The sequence below is a fragment of the Scyliorhinus torazame genome, chromosome 12 (genome assembly GCF_047496885.1).
Source record: "Scyliorhinus torazame isolate Kashiwa2021f chromosome 12, sScyTor2.1, whole genome shotgun sequence".
Lineage (NCBI taxonomy): Eukaryota > Metazoa > Chordata > Chondrichthyes > Carcharhiniformes > Scyliorhinidae > Scyliorhinus > Scyliorhinus torazame.
Genome location: NC_092718.1, coordinates 219220680 through 219240777, shown reverse-complemented (window position 1 = coordinate 219240777; position 20098 = coordinate 219220680). Strand labels below are relative to the sequence as shown.

General features: G+C 59.2%; 1 protein-coding gene across 1 annotated transcript in view; it reads left to right on the top strand.

Annotated features, from left to right (window-relative positions):
- LOC140387129 (proton-coupled folate transporter-like) overlaps positions 1-19388 on the top strand; it is a 69836-nt gene extending 50448 nt beyond the window's left edge. The window contains exon 4 of the mRNA XM_072470140.1: positions 19183-19388. Within this exon, the coding sequence (XP_072326241.1) occupies positions 19183-19388 (206 nt within the window). The remainder of the gene's footprint in view (positions 1-19182) is intronic.
- The last annotated feature ends 710 nt before the right edge of the window (positions 19389-20098 follow it).

Genomic DNA, 20098 nt, shown 5'->3' with positions numbered 1-20098 from the left:
CTCAGTAATGACCCTCTGACAGTGCAGCACTCCCTCAGTACTGACCCTCTGACAGTGCAGCACTCCCTCAGTATTGACCCTCTGACAGTGCGGCACTCCCTCAGTACTGACCCTCTGACAGTGCGGCACTCCCTCAGTACTGACCCTCTGACAGTGCAGCACTCCCTCAGTATTGACCCTCTGACAGTGCGGCACTCCCTCAGTACTGACCCTCTGACAGTGCAGCGCTCCCTCAGTACTGACCCTCTGACAGTGCGGCACTCCCTCAGTACTGACCCTCTGACAGTGCAGCACTCCCTCAGTACTGACCCTCTGACAGTGCGGCACTCCCTCAGTACTGACCCTCTGACAGTGCGGCATTCCCTCAGTACTGACCCTCTGACAGTGCGGCGCTCCCTCAGTACTGACCCTCTGACAGTGCGGCACTCCCTCAGTACTGACCCTCTGACAGTGCGGCACTCCCTCAGTACTGACCTTCTGACAGTGCAGCACTCCCTCAGTACTGACCCTCTGACAGTGCGGCACTCCCTCAGCACTGACCCTCTGACAGTGACACACTCCCTCAGTACTGACCTCCTGACAGTGCGGCACTCCCTCAGTACTGACCCTCTGACAGTGCCACACTCCCTCAGTACTGACCTCCTGACAGTGCAGCACTCCCTCAGTACTGACCCTCTGACAGTACGGCACTCCGTCAGTACTGACCCTCTGACAGTGCGGCACTCCCTCAGTACTGACCTCCTGACAGTGCGGCACTCCCTCAGTACTGACCTCCTGACAGTGCAACACTCCCTCAGTACTGACCCTCTGACAGTGCAGCACTCACTCAGTACTGACCTCCTGACAGTGCGGCACTCCCTCAGTACTGACCCTCTGACAGTGCGGCACTCCCTCAGTACTGGCCTCCTGACAGTGCGGCACTCCCTCAGTACTGACCTCCTGACAGTGCAGCACTCCCTCAGTACTGACCTCCTGACAGTGCAGCACTCCCTCAGTACTGACCCTCTGACAGTACGGCACTCCGTCAGTACTGACCCTCTGACAGTGCGGCACTCCCTCAGTACTGACCTCCTGACAGTGCGGCACTCCCTCAGTACTGACCTCCTGACAGTGCAACACTCCCTCAGTACTGACCCTCTGACAGTGCAGCACTCACTCAGTACTGACCTCCTGACAGTGCGGCACTCCCTCAGTACTGACCCTCTGACAGTGCGGCACTCCCTCAGTACTGGCCTCCTGACAGTGCGGCACTCCCTCAGTACTGACCTCCTGACAGTGCAGCACTCCCTCAGTACTGACCCTCTGACAGTGCAGCACTCCCTCAGTACTGACCCTCTGACAGTGCGGCACTCCCTCAGTACTGACCCTCTGACAGTGCAGCACTCCCTCAGTCCTGACCCTCTGACAGTGCGGCACTCCCTCAGTACTGACCCTCTGACAGTGCAACACTCCCTCAGTAATGACCCTCTGACAGTGCAGCACTCCCTCAGTACTGACCCTCTGACAGTGCAGCACTCCCTCAGTATTGACCCTCTGACAGTGCGGCACTCCCTCAGTACTGACCCTCTGACAGTGCGGCACTCCCTCAGTACTGACCCTCTGAAAGTGCAGCACTCCCTCAGTACTGACCCTCTGACAGTGCAGCTCTCGCTCAGAACTGACCCTCTGACAGTGCAGCACTCCCTCAGTACTGACCCTCTGACAGTGCAGCACTCCCTCAGTATTGACCCCCTGACAGTGCAGCACTCCCTCAGTCCTGACCCCCTGACAGTGCAGACCTCCCTCAGTACTGACCCTCTGACAGTGCAGCACTCCCTCAGTACTGACCATCTGACAGTGCGGCACTCTCTCAGTACTGACCCTCTGACAGTGCAGCACTCTCTCTGTACTGACAGTGCAGCTCACTCAGTACTGACCCTCTGACAGTGCAGCTCTCCTTCAGAACTGACCCTCTGACAGTGCAGCTCTCCCTCAGTACTGACCCTCTGACAGTGCAGCACTCCCTCAGTACTGACCCTCTGACAGTGCAGCACTCCCTCAGTGCTGACCCTCTGACAGTGCGACACTCCCTCGGTACTGACCCTCTGACAGTGCGGCACTCCCTCAGTACTGACCCTCTGACAGTGCGGCACTCCCTCAGGACTGACCCTCTGACAGTGCGGCGCTCCCTCAGTACTGACCCACTGACAGTGCAGCACTCCCTCAGTACTGACCCTCTTACAGTGCAGCACTCCCTCAGTACCGACCCTCTGGCAGTGCAGCACTCCCTCAGTACTGACCCTCTGACAGTGCAGCTCTCGCTCAGAACTGACCCTCTGACAGTGCAGCACTCCCTCAGTTCTGACCGTCTGACAGTGCAGCACTCCCTCAGTATTGACCCCCTGACAGTGCAGCACTCCCTCAGTCCTGACCCCCTGACAGTGCAGCACTCCCTCAGTACTGACCCTCTGACAGTGCGGCACTTTCTCAGTACTGACCCTCTGACAGTGCAGCACTCCCTCAGTACTGACCCTCTGACAGTGCGGCACTTTCTCAGGACTGACCCTCTGACAGTGCAGCACTCCCTCCGTACTGACCCTCTGACAGTGCAGCACTCCCTCAGTACTGACAGTGCAGCTCACTCAGTACTGACCCTCTGTCAGTGCAGCACTCCATCAGTACTGACCCTCTGACAGTGCAGCACTCTCTCAGTACTGACCCTCTGACAGTGCGGCACTCCCTCAGTACTGACCCTCTAACAGTGCAGCTCTTCTTCAGAACTGACCCTCTGAAAGTGCAGCTCTCCCTCAGTACTGACCCTCTGGCAGTGCGGCACTCCCTCAGTACTGACCCTCTGGCAGTGCGGCACTCCCTCAGTACTGACCCTCTAACAGTGCAGCTCTTCTTCAGAACTGACCCTTTGACAGTGCAGCTCTCCCATAGTACTGACCCACTGACAGTGCAGCACTCCCTCAGTACTGACCCTCTGACAGTGCAGCACTCCCTCAATACAGACCCTCTGACAGTGCAGCACTCCCTCAGTACTGACCCTCTGACAGTGCAGCACTCCCTCAGTACTGACCCTCTGACAGTGCAGCACTCCCTCAGTATTGACCCTCTGACAGTGCGGCACTCCATCAGTACTGACCCTCTGACAGTGCGGCGCTCCCTCAGTACTGACCCTCTGACAGTGCAGCACTCCCTCAGTATTGACCCTCTGACAGTGCGGCACTGCCTGAGTACTGACCCTCTGACAGTGCAGCGCTCCCTCAGTACTGACCCTCTGTCGGTGCAGCAGTCCCTCAGTACTGATCCTCTGACAGTGCAGCACTCCCTCAGTACTGACCCTCTGACAGTGCAGCTCTCCCTCAGTACTGACCCTCTGACTGTGCAGCATTCCCTCAGTACTGACCTTCTCACAGTGCAGCACTCCCTCAGTACTGACCCTCTGACAGTGCGGCACTCCCTCAGTACTGACCCTCTGACAGTGCGGCACTCAGTACTGACCCTCTGACAGTGCAGCTCTCCCTCAATACTGACCCTCTGACAGTGCAGCACTCCCTCAGTACTGATCCTCTGACAGTGCAGCACTCCCTCAGTACTGACCCTCTGACAGTGCGGCACTCCCTCAGTACTGACCCTCTGACAGTGCAGCACTCCCTCAGTACTGATCCTCTGACAGTGCAGCACTCCCTCAGTACGGACCCTCTGACAGTGCGGCACTCCCTCAGTACTGACCCTCTGACAGTGCAGCACTCCCTCAGTACTGACCCTCTGACAGTGCGGCACTCCCTCAGTACTGACCCTCTGACAGTGCGGCACTCCCTCAGTACTGACCCTCTTACAGTGCGGCGCTCCCTCAGTACTGACCCTCTGACAGTGCGGCACTCCCTCAGTACTGACCCTCTGACAGTGCGGCACTCCCTCAGTACTGACCTTCTGACAGTGCAGCACTCCCTCAGTACTGACCCTCTGACAGTGCGGCACTCCCTCAGCACTGACCCTCTGACAGTGCCACACTCCCTCAGTACTGACCTCCTGACAGTGCGGCACTCCCTCAGTACTGACCCTCTGACAGTGCCACACTCCCTCAGTACTGACCTCCTGACAGTGCAGCACTCCCTCAGTACTGACCCTCTGACAGTACGGCACTCCGTCAGTACTGACCCTCTGACAGTGCGGCACTCCCTCAGTACTGACCTCCTGACAGTGCGGCACTCCCTCAGTACTGACCTCCTGACAGTGCAACACTCCCTCAGTACTGACCCTCTGACAGTGCAGCACTCACTCAGTACTGACCTCCTGACAGTGCAGCACTCCCTCAGTACTGACCCTCTGACAGTGCGGCACTCCCTCAGTACTGACCCTCTGACAGTGAGGCACTCCCTCAGTACTGACCCTTTGACAGTGCGGCACTCCCTCAGCACTGACCCTCTGACAGTGCCACACACCCTCAGTACTGACCCTCTGACAGTGCCACACTCCCTCAGTACTGACCTCCTGTCAGTGCGGCACTCCCTCAGTACTGACCCTCTGACAGTGCCACACTCCCTCAGTACTGACCTCCTGACAGTGCAGCACTCCCTCAGTACTGACCCTCAGACAGTGCGGCACTCCCTCAGTACTGACCCTCTGATAGTGCGGCACTCCCTCAGTACTGACCCTCTGACAGTGCGGCACTCCCTCAGTCCTGACCTCCTGACAGTGCGGCACTCCCTCAGTACTGACCCTCTGACAGTGCGGCACTCCCTCAGTACTGGCCTCCTGACAGTGCGGCACTCCCTCAGTACTGACCTCCTGACAGTGCAGCACTCCCTCAGTACTGACCCTCTGACAGTGCAGCACTCCCTCAGTACTGACCCTCTGACAGTGCGGCACTCCCTCAGTACTGACCCTCTGACAGTGCAGCACTCCCTCAGTCCTGACCCTCTGACAGTGCGGCACTCCCTCAGTACTGACCCTCTGACAGTGCAACACTCCCTCAGTAATGACCCTCTGACAGTGCAGCACTCCCTCAGTACTGACCCTCTGACAGTGCAGCACTCCCTCAGTATTGACCCTCTGACAGTGCGGCACTCCCTCAGTACTGACCCTCTGACAGTGCGGCACTCCCTCAGTACTGACCCTCTGACAGTGCAGCACTCCCTCAGTATTGACCCTCTGACAGTGCGGCACTCCCTCAGTACTGACCCTCTGACAGTGCAGCGCTCCCTCAGTACTGACCCTCTGACAGTGCGGCACTCCCTCAGTACTGACCCTCTGACAGTGCAGCACTCCCTCAGTACTGACCCTCTGACAGTGCGGCACTCCCTCAGTACTGACCCTCTGACAGTGCGGCATTCCCTCAGTACTGACCCTCTGACAGTGCGGCGCTCCCTCAGTACTGACCCTCTGACAGTGCGGCACTCCCTCAGTACTGACCCTCTGACAGTGCGGCACTCCCTCAGTACTGACCTTCTGACAGTGCAGCACTCCCTCAGTACTGACCCTCTGACAGTGCGGCACTCCCTCAGCACTGACCCTCTGACAGTGACACACTCCCTCAGTACTGACCTCCTGACAGTGCGGCACTCCCTCAGTACTGACCCTCTGACAGTGCCACACTCCCTCAGTACTGACCTCCTGACAGTGCAGCACTCCCTCAGTACTGACCCTCTGACAGTACGGCACTCCGTCAGTACTGACCCTCTGACAGTGCGGCACTCCCTCAGTACTGACCTCCTGACAGTGCGGCACTCCCTCAGTACTGACCTCCTGACAGTGCAACACTCCCTCAGTACTGACCCTCTGACAGTGCAGCACTCACTCAGTACTGACCTCCTGACAGTGCGGCACTCCCTCAGTACTGACCCTCTGACAGTGCGGCACTCCCTCAGTACTGGCCTCCTGACAGTGCGGCACTCCCTCAGTACTGACCTCCTGACAGTGCAGCACTCCCTCAGTACTGACCCTCTGACAGTGCAGCACTCCCTCAGTACTGACCCTCTGACAGTGCGGCACTCCCTCAGTACTGACCCTCTGACAGTGCAGCACTCCCTCAGTCCTGACCCTCTGACAGTGCGGCACTCCCTCAGTACTGACCCTCTGACAGTGCAACACTCCCTCAGTAATGACCCTCTGACAGTGCAGCACTCCCTCAGTACTGACCCTCTGACAGTGCAGCACTCCCTCAGTATTGACCCTCTGACAGTGCGGCACTCCCTCAGTACTGACCCTCTGACAGTGCGGCACTCCCTCAGTACTGACCCTCTGAAAGTGCAGCACTCCCTCAGTATTGACCCTCTGACAGTGCGGCACTCCCTCAGTACTGACCCTCTGACAGTGCAACACTCCCTCAGTAATGACCCTCTGACAGTGCAGCACTCCCTCAGTACTGACCCTCTGACAGTGCAGCACTCCCTCAGTACTGACACTCTGACAGTGCAGCACTCCCTCAGTACTGACCCTCTGACAGTGCAACACTCCCTCAGTAATGACCCTCTGACAGTGCAGCACTCCCTCAGTACTGACCGTCTGACAGTGCAGCACTCCCTCAGTACTGACCCTCTGACAGTGCAGCACTCCCTCAGTACTGACCCTCTGACAGTGCGGCACTCCCTCAGTACTGACCCTCTGACAGTGTGGCACTCCCTCAGTACTGACCCTCTGACAGTGCGGCACTCCCTCAGTACTGACCCTCTGACAGTGCGGCACTCCCTCAGTACTGACCCTCTGACAGTGCGGCACTCCCTCAGTACTGACCCTCTGACAGTGCGGCACTCCCTCAGTACTGACCCTCTGACAGTGCGGCACTCCCTCAGTACTGTCCCTCTGCCAGTGCGGCACTCCCTCAGTACTGACACTCTGACAGTGCAGCACTCCCTCAGTACTGACCCTCTGACAGTGCAACACCCTCAGTAATGACCCTCTGACAGTGCAGCACTCCCTCAGTACTGACCCTCTGACAGTGTGGCACTCCCTCAGTACTGACCCTCTGACAGTGCGGCACTCCCTCAGTACTGACCCTCTGACAGTGCAGCACTCCCTCAGTACTGACCCTCTGACAGTGTGGCACTCCCTCAGTACTGACCCTCTGACAGTACGGCACTCCCTCAGTACTGACCCTCTGACAGTGCGGCACTCCCTCAGTACTGTCCCTCTGCCAGTGCGGCACTCCCTCAGTACTGACACTCTGACAGTGCAGCACTCCCTCAGTACTGACCCGCTGACAGTGCAGCACTCCCTCAGTACTGACTCTCTGACAGTGCAGCACTTCCTCAGTACTGACCCTCTGACAGTGCAACACTCCCTCAGTAATGACCCTCTGACAGTGCAGCACTCCCTCAGTACTGACCCTCTGACAGTGCAGCACTCCCTCAGTACTGGCACTCTGACAGTGCAGCACTCCCTCAGTACTGACCCTCTGACAGTGCAACACTCCCTTAGTAATGACCCTCTGACAGTGCAGCACTCCCTCAGTACTGACCGTCTGACAGTGCAGCACTCCCTCAGTACTGACCCTCTGACAGTGCAGCACTCCCTCAGTACTGACCCTCTGACAGTGCGGCACTCCCTCAGTACTGACCTCCTGACAGTGCAGCACTCCCTCAGTACTGACCCTCAGACAGTGCGGCACTCCCTCAGTACTGACCCTCTGATAGTGCGGCACTCCCTCAGTACTGACCCTCTGACAGTGCGGCACTCCCTCAGTCCTGACCTCCTGACAGTGCGGCACTCCCTCAGTACTGACCCTCTGACAGTGCGGCACTCCCTCAGTACTGGCCTCCTGACAGTGCGGCACTCCCTCAGTACTGACCTCCTGACAGTGCAGCACTCCCTCAGTACTGACCCTCTGACAGTGCAGCACTCCCTCAGTACTGACCCTCTGACAGTGCGGCACTCCCTCAGTACTGACCCTCTGACAGTGCAGCACTCCCTCAGTCCTGACCCTCTGACAGTGCGGCACTCCCTCAGTACTGACCCTCTGACAGTGCAACACTCCCTCAGTAATGACCCTCTGACAGTGCAGCACTCCCTCAGTACTGACCCTCTGACAGTGCAGCACTCCCTCAGTATTGACCCTCTGACAGTGCGGCACTCCCTCAGTACTGACCCTCTGACAGTGCGGCACTCCCTCAGTACTGACCCTCTGACAGTGCAGCACTCCCTCAGTATTGACCCTCTGACAGTGCGGCACTCCCTCAGTACTGACCCTCTGACAGTGCAGCGCTCCCTCAGTACTGACCCTCTGACAGTGCGGCACTCCCTCAGTACTGACCCTCTGACAGTGCAGCACTCCCTCAGTACTGACCCTCTGACAGTGCGGCACTCCCTCAGTACTGACCCTCTGACAGTGCGGCATTCCCTCAGTACTGACCCTCTGACAGTGCGGCGCTCCCTCAGTACTGACCCTCTGACAGTGCGGCACTCCCTCAGTACTGACCCTCTGACAGTGCGGCACTCCCTCAGTACTGACCTTCTGACAGTGCAGCACTCCCTCAGTACTGACCCTCTGACAGTGCGGCACTCCCTCAGCACTGACCCTCTGACAGTGACACACTCCCTCAGTACTGACCTCCTGACAGTGCGGCACTCCCTCAGTACTGACCCTCTGACAGTGCCACACTCCCTCAGTACTGACCTCCTGACAGTGCAGCACTCCCTCAGTACTGACCCTCTGACAGTACGGCACTCCGTCAGTACTGACCCTCTGACAGTGCGGCACTCCCTCAGTACTGACCTCCTGACAGTGCGGCACTCCCTCAGTACTGACCTCCTGACAGTGCAACACTCCCTCAGTACTGACCCTCTGACAGTGCAGCACTCACTCAGTACTGACCTCCTGACAGTGCGGCACTCCCTCAGTACTGACCCTCTGACAGTGCGGCACTCCCTCAGTACTGGCCTCCTGACAGTGCGGCACTCCCTCAGTACTGACCTCCTGACAGTGCAGCACTCCCTCAGTACTGACCCTCTGACAGTGCAGCACTCCCTCAGTACTGACCCTCTGACAGTGCGGCACTCCCTCAGTACTGACCCTCTGACAGTGCAGCACTCCCTCAGTCCTGACCCTCTGACAGTGCGGCACTCCCTCAGTACTGACCCTCTGACAGTGCAACACTCCCTCAGTAATGACCCTCTGACAGTGCAGCACTCCCTCAGTACTGACCCTCTGACAGTGCAGCACTCCCTCAGTATTGACCCTCTGACAGTGCGGCACTCCCTCAGTACTGACCCTCTGACAGTGCGGCACTCCCTCAGTACTGACCCTCTGAAAGTGCAGCACTCCCTCAGTATTGACCCTCTGACAGTGCGGCACTCCCTCAGTACTGACCCTCTGACAGTGCAACACTCCCTCAGTAATGACCCTCTGACAGTGCAGCACTCCCTCAGTACTGACCCTCTGACAGTGCAGCACTCCCTCAGTACTGACACTCTGACAGTGCAGCACTCCCTCAGTACTGACCCTCTGACAGTGCAACACTCCCTCAGTAATGACCCTCTGACAGTGCAGCACTCCCTCAGTACTGACCGTCTGACAGTGCAGCACTCCCTCAGTACTGACCCTCTGACAGTGCAGCACTCCCTCAGTACTGACCCTCTGACAGTGCGGCACTCCCTCAGTACTGACCCTCTGACAGTGTGGCACTCCCTCAGTACTGACCCTCTGACAGTGCGGCACTCCCTCAGTACTGACCCTCTGACAGTGCGGCACTCCCTCAGTACTGACCCTCTGACAGTGCGGCACTCCCTCAGTACTGACCCTCTGACAGTGCGGCACTCCCTCAGTACTGACCCTCTGACAGTGCGGCACTCCCTCAGTACTGTCCCTCTGCCAGTGCGGCACTCCCTCAGTACTGACACTCTGACAGTGCAGCACTCCCTCAGTACTGACCCTCTGACAGTGCAACACCCTCAGTAATGACCCTCTGACAGTGCAGCACTCCCTCAGTACTGACCCTCTGACAGTGTGGCACTCCCTCAGTACTGACCCTCTGACAGTGCGGCACTCCCTCAGTACTGACCCTCTGACAGTGCAGCACTCCCTCAGTACTGACCCTCTGACAGTGTGGCACTCCCTCAGTACTGACCCTCTGACAGTACGGCACTCCCTCAGTACTGACCCTCTGACAGTGCGGCACTCCCTCAGTACTGTCCCTCTGCCAGTGCGGCACTCCCTCAGTACTGACACTCTGACAGTGCAGCACTCCCTCAGTACTGACCCGCTGACAGTGCAGCACTCCCTCAGTACTGACTCTCTGACAGTGCAGCACTTCCTCAGTACTGACCCTCTGACAGTGCAACACTCCCTCAGTAATGACCCTCTGACAGTGCAGCACTCCCTCAGTACTGACCCTCTGACAGTGCAGCACTCCCTCAGTACTGGCACTCTGACAGTGCAGCACTCCCTCAGTACTGACCCTCTGACAGTGCAACACTCCCTTAGTAATGACCCTCTGACAGTGCAGCACTCCCTCAGTACTGACCGTCTGACAGTGCAGCACTCCCTCAGTACTGACCCTCTGACAGTGCAGCACTCCCTCAGTACTGACCCTCTGACAGTGCGGCACTCCCTCAGTACTGACCCTCTGACAGTGCGGCACTCCCTCAGTACTGACCCTCTGACAGTGCAGCACTCCCTCAGTACTGACCCTCTGACAGTGCGGCACTCCCTCAGTACTGACCCTCTGACAGTGCGGCACTCCCTCAGTACTGACCCTCTGACAGTGCGGCACTCCCTCAGCACTGACACTCTGACAGTGCGGCACTCCCTCAGCACTGACCCTCTGACAGTGCAGCACTCCCTCAGTACTGACCCTCTGACAGGGCAGCACTCCCTCAGTACTGACCCTCTGACAGTGCGGCACTCCCTCAGTACTGACCCTCTGACAGTGCGGCACTCCCTCAGTACTGACCCTCTGACAGTGCGCCACTCCCTCAGCACTGACCCTCTGACAGTGCAGCACTCCCTCAGTACTGACCCTCTGACAGTGTAGCACTCCCTCAGTACTGACCCTCTGACAGTGCAGCACTCCCTCAGTACTGACCCTCTGACAGTGCAGCACTCCCTCAGTACTGACCCTCTGACAGTGCGGCACTCCCTCAGCACTGACACTCTGACAGTGCGGCACTCCCTCAGCACTGACCCTCTGACAGTGCGGCACTCCCTCAGTACTGACCCTCTGACAGTGCGGCACTCCCTCAGTACTGTCCCTCTGCCAGTGCGGCACTCCCTCAGTACTGACACTCTGACAGTGCAGCACTCCCTCAGTACTGACCCTCTGACAGTGCAACACCCTCAGTACTGACCCTCTGACAGTGCAGCACTCCCTCAGTACTGACCCGCTGACAGTGCAGCACTCCCTCAGTACTGACTCTCTGACAGTGCAGCACTTCCTCAGTACTGACCCGCTGACAGTGCGGCACTCCCTCAGTACTGACTCTCTGACAGTGCAGCACTTCCTCAGTACTGACTCTCTGACAGTGCGGCACTCCCTCAGTACTGACTCTCTGACAGTGCGGCACTCCCTCAGTACTGACCCTCTGACAGTGCGGCACTCCCTCAGTAATGACCCTCTGACAGTGCAGCACTCCCTCAGTACTGACCCTCTGACAGTGCAGCACTCCCTCAGTACTGATCCTCTGACAGTGCAGCACTCCCTCAGTACTGACCCTCTGACAGTGCAGCACTCCCTCAGTACTGACCCTCTGACAGTGCGGCACTCCCTCAGTACTGACCCTCTGACAGGGCAGCCCTCCCTCAGTACTGACCCTCTGACAGTGCAGCACTCCCTCAGTACTGACCCTCTGACAGTGCGGCACTCCCTCAGTACTGACCCTCTGACAGTGCAGCACTCCCTCAGTACTGACCCTCTGACAGTGCGGCACTCCCTCAGTACTAACCCTCTGACAGTGCAGCACTCCCTCAGTACTGACCCTCTGACAGTGCGGCACTCCCTCAGTACTGACCCTCTGACAGTGCAGCACTCCCTCAGTACTGACCCTCTGACAGTGCGGCACTCCCTCAGTACTGACCCTCTGACAGTGCAGCACTCCCTCAGTACTGACCCTCTGACAGTGCAGCACTCCCTCAGTACTGAACCTCTGACAGTGCAGCGCTCCCTCAGTACTGACTCTCTGACAGTGCAGCGCTCCCTCAGTACTGACCCTCTGACAGTGCAGCACTCCCTCAGTACTGACCCTCTGACAGTGCAACGCTCCCTCAGTACTGACCCTCTGACAGTGCAGCACTCCCTCAGTACTGACCCTCTGACAGTGCAACGCTCCCTCAGTACTGACCCTCTGACAGTGCAGCACTCCCACAGTACTGACCCTCAGACAGTGCGGCACTCCCACAGTACTGACCCTCAGACAGTGCGGCACTCCCTCAGTACTGACCCTCTGACAGTGCAGCACTCCCTCAGTGTTGCTCTGGACAGTCAGCCTAGATTCTTCAGCTCAAATCTGTGGATTGGGAATTGAAACCACAACCATGTGACTCAGGGATGAGTGTAACCTTCTGGGCCGTGGCTGACATGTGAACATTGTAGTGTCAGCCCTGTCTCCATCCCCTCCCTGTGTCTGTCCCCATCCGTTCCCTGTGTCCCCATCCCCTCCCTATGTCTGTGTCCCCATCCCCTCCCTGTGTCTGTGTCCCCATCCCCTCCCTGTGTCTGTCCCCATCCCCTCCCTGTGTCTGTCCCCATCCCCTCCCTGTGTCTGTCCCCATCCCTTCCCTGTGTCTGTGTCCCCATCCCCTCCCTGTGTCTGTCCCCATCCACTCCCTGTGTCTGTCCCCATCCCCTCCCTGTGTCTGTGTCCCCATCCACTCCCTGTGTCTGTGTCCCCATCCCCTCCCTGTGTCTGTCCCCATCCACTCCCTGTGTCTGTCCCCATCCCCTCCCTGTGTCTGTGTCCCCATCCCCTCCCTGTGTCTGTCCCCATCCCCTCATTGTGTCTGTCCCCATCCCTTCCCTGTGTCTGTCCCCATCCCCTCCCTGTGTCTGTCCCAATCCCGTCCCTGTGTCTGTCCCCATCCCCTTCCTGTGTCTGTCCCCATCCCCTCCCTGTGTCTGTCCCCATCCCCTCCCTGTGTCTGTCCCAATCCCGTCCCTGTGTCTGTCCCCATCCCCTCCCTGTGTCTGTCCCCATCCCCTCCCAGTGTCTGTCCCCATCCCGTCCCTGTGTCTGTCCCCATCCCCTCCCTGTGTCTGTCCCCATCCGCTCCCTGTGTCTGTCCCCATCCCCTCCCTGTGTCTGTGTCCCAATCCCGTCCCTGTGTCTGTGTCCCCATCCCCTCCCTGTGTCTGTCCCCATCCCCTCCCTGTGTCTCTGTCCCCATCCCTTCCCTGTGTCTGTCCCAATCCCGTCCCTGTGTCTGTGTCCCCATCCCCTCCCTGTGTCTGTCCCCATCCCCTCCCTGTGTCTGTGTCCCCATCCCTTCCCTGTGTCTCTGTCCCCATCCCCTCCCTGTGTCTGTCCCCATCCCCTCCCTGTGTCTGTCCCCATCCCCTCCCTGTGTCTGTCCCCATTCCCTCCCTGTGTCTGTGTCCCCATCCCCTCCCTGTGTCTGTCCCCATCCCCTCCCTGTGTCTGTCCCCATCCCCTCCCTGTGTCTGTCCCAATCCTCTCCCTGTGTCTGTCCCAATCCCGTCCCTGTGTCTGTCCCCATCCCCTCCCTGTGTCTGTCCCCATCCCCTCCCTGTGTCTGTCCCAATCCCCTCCCTGTGTCTGTCCCAATCCCGTCCCTGTGTCTGTCCCCATCCCCTCCCTGTGTCTGTCCCCATCCCCTCCCTGTGTCTGTCCCAATCCCCTCCCTGTGTCTGTCCCAATCCCGTCCCTGTGTCTGTCCCCATCCCCTCCCTGTGTCTGTCCCCATCCCCTCCCAGTGTCTGTCCCCATCCCGTCCCTTTGTCTGTCCCCATCCCCTCCCTGTGTCTGTCCCCATCCGCTCCCTGTGTCTGTCCCCATCCCCTCCCTGTGTCTGTGTCCCAATCCCGTCCCTGTGTCTGTGTCCCCATCCCCTCCCTGTGTCTGTCCCCATCCCCTCCCTGTGTCTCTGTCCCCATCCCTTCCCTGTGTCTGTCCCAATCCCGTCCCTGTGTCTGTGTCCCCATCCCCTCCCTGTGTCTGTCCCCATCCCCTCCCTGTGCCTGTCCCCATCCACTCCCTGTGTCTGTCCCCATCCACTCTCTGTGTCTGTCCCCATCCCGTCCCTGTGTCTGTGTCCGCATCCCCTCCCTGTGTCTCTGTCCCCATCCCCTCCCTGTGTCTGTGTCCCCATCCCTTCCCTGTGTCTGTCCCCATCCCCTCCCTGTGTCTGTCCCCATCCCCTCCCTGTGTCTGTCCCCATCCCCTCCCTGTGTCTGTCCCCATCCCCTCCCGGTGTCTCTGTCCCCATCCCCTCCCTGTGTCTGTGTCCCCATCCCTTCCCTGTGTCTGTCCCCATCCCCTCCCTGTGTCTGTCCCCATCCCCTCCCTGTGTCTGTCCCCATCCCCTCCCGGTGTCTCTGTCCCCATCCCCTCCCTGTGTCTCTGTCCCCATCCCCTCCCTGTGTCTCTGTCCCCATCCCCTCCCTGTGTCTCTGATCCCCACCCCCTCCCTGTGTCTCTGTCCCCATCCCCTCCCTGTGTCTCTGTCCCCATCCCCTCCCTGTGTCTGTCCCCATCCCCTCCCTGTGTCTCTGTCCCCATCCCCTCCCTGTGTCTCTGTCCCCATCCCCTCCCTGTGTCTGTCCCCATTCCCTCCCTGTGTCTCTGACCCCATCCCCTCCCTGTGTCTGTGTCCCCATCCCCTCCCTGTGCCTGTCCCCATCCCCTCCCTGTGTCTGTCCCCATCCCCTCCCTGTGTCTGTCCCCATCCCCTCCCTGTGTCTCTGTCCCCATCCCCTCCCTGTGTCTGTCCCCATCCCCTCCCTGTGTCTGTCCCCATCCCCTCCCTGTGTCTCTGTCCCCATCCCCTCCCTGTGTCTGTCCCCATCCCCTCCCTGTGTCTCTGTCCCCATCCCCTCCCTGTTTCTGTCCCCATCCCCTCCCTGCGTCTGTGTCCCCATCCCCTCCCTGCGTCTGTCCCCATCCCCTCCTGTGTCTGTCCCCATCCCCTCCCTGTGTTTCTGTCCCCATCCCCTCCCTGTGTCTGTCCCCATCCCCTCCCTGTGTCTGTCCCCATCCCCTCCCTGTGTCTCTGTCCCCATCCCCTCCCTGTGTCTGTCCCCATCCCCTCCCTGTGTCTGTCCCCATCCCCTCCCTGTGTTTCTGTCCCCATCCCCTCCCTGTGTCTGTCCCCATCCCCTCCCTGTGTCTGTCCCCATCCCCTCCCTGTGTCTCTGTCCCCATCCCCTCCCTGTGTCTGTCCCCATCCCCTCCCTGTGTCTGTGTCCCCATCCCCTCCCAGTGTCTCTGTCCCCATCCCCTCCCTGTGTCTGTGTCCCCATCCCCTCTCTGTGTCTCTGTCCCCATCCCCTCGCTGTGTCTGTCCCCATCCCCTGTCTGTGTCTGTCCCCATCCCCTCTCTGTGTCTGTGTCCCCATCCCCTCCCAGTGTCTCTGTCCCCATCCCCTCCCTGTGTCTGTGTCCCCATCCCCTCTCTGTGTCTCTGTCCCCATACCCTCGCTGTGTCTGTCCCCATCCCCTGTCTGTGTCTGTCCCCATCCCCTGTCTGTGTCTGTCCCCATCCCCTCCCTGTGTCTCTGTCCCCATCCCCTCCCTGTGTCTGTCCCCATCCCCTCCCTGTGTCTGTCCCCATCCCCTCCCTGTGTCTCTGTCCCCATCCCCTCCCTGTGTCTGTCCCCATCCCCTCCCTGTGTCTCTGTCCCCATCCCCTCCCTGTGTCTGTCCCCATCCCCTCCCTGTGTCTCTGTCCCCATCCCCTCCCTGTGTCTGTCCCCATCCCCTCCCTGTGTCTGTCCCCATCCCCTCCCTGTGTCTCTGTCCCCATCCCCTCCCTGTGTCTGTCCCCATCCCCTCCCTGTGTCTCTGTCCCCATCCCCTCCCTGTGTCTGTCCCCATCCCCTCCCTGTGTCTGTCCCCATCCCCTCCCTGTGTCTCTGTCCCCATCCCCTCCCTGTGTCTGTCCCCATCCCCTCCCTGTGTCTGTCCCCATCCCCTCCCTGTATCTCTGTCCCCATCCCCTCCCTGTGTCTGTCCCCATCCCCTCCCTGTGTTTCTGTCCCCATCCCCTCCCTGTGTCTGTCCCCATCCCCTCCCTGTGTTTCTGTCCCCATCCCCTCCCTGTGTCTGTCCCCATCCCCTCCCTGTGTCTGTCCCCATCCCCTCCCTGTGTCTGTCCCCATCCCCTCCCTGTGTCTCTGTCCCCATCCCCTCCCTGCGTCTGTCCCCATCCCCTCCTGTGTCTGTCCCCATCCCCTCCCTGTGTTTCTGTCCCCATCCCCTCCCTGTGTCTGTCCCCATCCCCTCCCTGTGTCTGTCCCCATCCCCTCCCTGTGTCTCTGTCCCCATCCCCTCCCTGTGTCTGTGTCCCCATCCCCTCTCTGTGTCTCTGTCCCCATCCCCTCCCTGTGTCTGTCCCCATCCCCTCCCTGTGTCTGTCCCCATCCCCTCCCTGTGTCTGTCCCCATCCCCTCGCTGTGTCTGTCCCCATCCCCTCCCTGTGTCTGTCCCCATCCCCTCTCTGTGTCTGTGTCCCCATCCCCTCCCTGTGTCTGTCCCCATCCCCTCCCTGTGTCTGTGTCCCCATCCCCTCCCTGTGTCTGTCCCCATCCCCTCCCTGTGTCTCTGTCCCCATCCCCTGTCTGTGTCTGTCCCCATCCCCTCCCTGTGTCTGTGTCCCCATCCCCTCTCTGTGTCTGTCCCCATCCCCTCCCTGTGTCTCTGTCCCCATCCCCTCCCTGTGTCTGTGTCCCCATCCCCTCCCTGTGTCTGTCCCCATCCCCTCCCTGTGTCTGTGTCCCCATCCCCTCCCTGTGTCTGTCCCCATCCCCTCATTGTGTCTGTCCCCATCCCCTCCCTGTGTTTCTGTCCCCATCCCCTCCCTGTGTCTGTGTCCCCATCTCCTTCCTGTGTGTGTGTCCCCCCATCCCCTCACTGTGTCTCTGTCCCCATCCCCTCCCTGTCTCTGTCCCCATCCCCTCCCTGTGTCTGTGCCCCCATCCCCTCCCTGTGTCTATCACCATCCCCACCGGTGTCTGTGTCCCCATCCCCTCCCTGTGTCTGTGTTCCCATCCACTCCCTGTGTCTGTCCCCATCCACTCCCTGTGTCTCTGTCCCCATCCCCTCCCTGTGTCTGTCCCCATCCCCTCTCTGTGTCTGTCCCCATCCCCTGTCTGTGTCTGTCCCCATCCCCTCCCTGTGTCTGTGTCCCCATCCCCTCTCTGTGTCTGTCCCCATCCCCTCCCTGTGTCTCTGTCCCCATCCCCTCCCTGTGTCTGTGTCCCCATCCCCTCCCTGTGTCTGTCCCCATCCCCTCCCTGTGTCTGTGTCCCCATCCCCTCCCTGTGTCTGTCCCCATCCCCTCCCTGTGTCTGTCTCCATCCCCTCCCTGTGTCTGTGTCCCCACCCCCTCCCTGTGTCTGTGTCCCCATCTCCTTCCTGTGTCTGTGTCCCCCATCCCCTCCCTGTGTCTCTGTCCCCATCCCCTCCCTGTCTCTGTCCCCATCCCCTCCCTGTGTCTGTGCCCCCATCCCCTCCCTGTGTCTATCACCATCCCCACCCGGTGTCTGTGTCCCCATCCCCTCCCTGTGTCTCTGTGTCCCCATCCCCTCCCTGTGTCTCTGTCCCCATCCCATCCCTGTGTGTCTCTCCCTGAGTATCTCTCCGTGTGTCTCTCCCTGTGTGTCTCTCCCTGTGTGCCTCTCCCTGAGTGTCTCTCACTGAGTGTCTCTCCCTGTGTGTCTCTCCCTGAGTGTCTCTCCCTGAGTGTCTCTCCCTGTGTGTGTCTCTCCCTGAGTGTCTCTCCCTGAGTGTCTCTCCCTGTGTGTCTCTCCCTGTGTGTCTCTCCCTGAGTGTCTCTCCCTGTGTGTCTCTCCCTGAGTGCCTCTCCCTGTGTGTCTCTCCCTGAGTGTCTCTCCCTGTGTGTCTCTCCCTGTGTGTCTCTCCCTGTGTCTCTCTCCCTGAGTGTCTCTCCCTGTGTGTCTCTCCCTGTGTGTCTCTCCCTGAGTGTCTCTCCCTGAGTGTCTCTCCCTGAGTTTCTCTCCCTGTGTGTCACTCCCTGAGTGTCTCTCACTGGGTGTCTCTCCCTGAGTGTCTCTCCCTGAGTGTCTCTCCCTGAGTTTCTCTCCCTGTGTGTCTCTCCCTGAGTGTCTCTCCCTGTGTCTCTCTCCCTGAGTGTCTCTCCCTGTGTGTCTCTCCCTGTGTGTCTCTCCATGTGTGTCTCTCCCTGAGTGTCTCTCCCTGAGTGTCTCTCCCTGAGTGTCTCTCCCTGAGTTTCTCTCCCTGTGTGTCTCTCCCTGCGTGTCTCTCCCTGAGTGTCTCTCCCTGTGTGTCTCTCCCTGAGTGTCTCTCCCTGTGTGTCTCTCCCTGAGTGTCACTCCCTGAGTGTCTCTCCCCGAGTGTCTCTCCCTGTGTGTCTCTCCCTGAGTGTCTCTCCCTGAGTCTCTCTCACTGTGTGTCTCTCCCTGAGTGTCTCTCCCTGAGTTTCTCTCCCTGTGTGTCTCTCCCTGTGTGTCACTCCCTGAGTGTCTCTCCCTATGTGTCTCTCCCTGTGTATCTCTCCCTGAGTGTCTCTCCCTGTGTGTCTCTCCCTGTGTGTCTCTCCCTGAGTGTCTCTCCCTGAGTGTCTCTCCCTGAGTGTCTCTCCCTGAGTTTCTCTCCCTGTGTGTCTCTCCCTGTGTGTCACTCCCTGAGTGTCTCTCCCTGTGTGTCTCTCCCTGTGTATCTCTCCCTGAGTGTCTCTCCCTGTGTGTCTCTCCCTGTGTGTCTCTCCCTGTGTGTCTCTCCCTGTGTATCTCTCCCTGAGTGTCTCTCCCTGTGTGTCTCTCCCTGAGTGTCTCTCCCTGAGTGTCTCTCCCTGTGTGTCTCCTGAAATCAAAGCATCGTCAGAATCAGGAGCCAAACTCAACTATCAGGCGCCAAGAAACATCACCCGTCCTGCTCTCTCAAACTAAACTGCTTCCCCATAAACAGTTCCTGCTGCTGAACATGGCGAGTTTGTGAGGGTTTCGGCTAAGTTTGGGAGATGGGTGATTGTCACTCTCACGTGGGATGAACTTCCTAAATATTTGTAAACACTGTGTATAAATAGATATCTGTACACACCCTTATCCACAGTTCTAAAGTACTCGAAGCATAAAATGTTTTATTGCTTGGTAACACCTGATGGGCAAAGGTTGTTTGTTTTCTGTAAATCTGACATTGCATTGATCAGGAGATTGATTGTCAACTCATCGAGGTCAATGTCTGTGGAGAACGTTGGCCGGATACTGAGGGAGAAGGTGACATCGATACTCAGCCACTTGCAACACCAAGCAGAATGAGGGGGCAGGGGTTTATATTACGAATTGGGGTCCATGCACTAGTTGCCCCCACATCGGAGGGAGCTCTGAGCTCCGGTTACGTGAAGCCTTGTCCCAGGGTTAATCATCGATGCACAAGCCCGGCCTTCATCTGTTGCCTACGTTGGATGGGTAAGAGGCTGTCTTGCCCGTGTGTGCCAGGGCACACCCAGAGGTCCCCCAGCCAGTGTAGGCAAATACAAGAGAATGGGTCAGGTAGAATGACCAATCGCGATTGTGCTGAATCGAGGGTGGTTTATAAAAACCAATAGGATGGAGGGGAGAGGGATTGGAGTGGGAGAGGGTTGGAGGGGGAGAGGGGTTGGAGGGAGAGGGGTTGGAGGGGGAGAGGGATTGGAGGAAGAGAGGGGTTGAGGGGAGAGAGGTTGGAGGGGGAGAGGGGTTGGAGGGGGAGCGGGATTGGAGGGAGAGGGGTTGGAGGGGGAGAGGGATTCGAGGGGGAGAGGGGTTGGAGGGGGAGAGGTTTTGGAGGGGGAGAGGGGTTGGAGGGGGAGAGGGATTGGCGGGAGAGGGTTTGGAGGGGGAAGGATTGGAGGGAGAGGGGTTGGAGGGGAGAGGGATTGGAGGAAGAGAGGGGTTGGAGGGGAGAGAGGTTGGAGGGGGAGAGGGGTTGGAGGGGGAGAGGGATTGGCGGGAGAGAGGGGTTGGAGGGGAGAGAGGTTGGAGGGGAG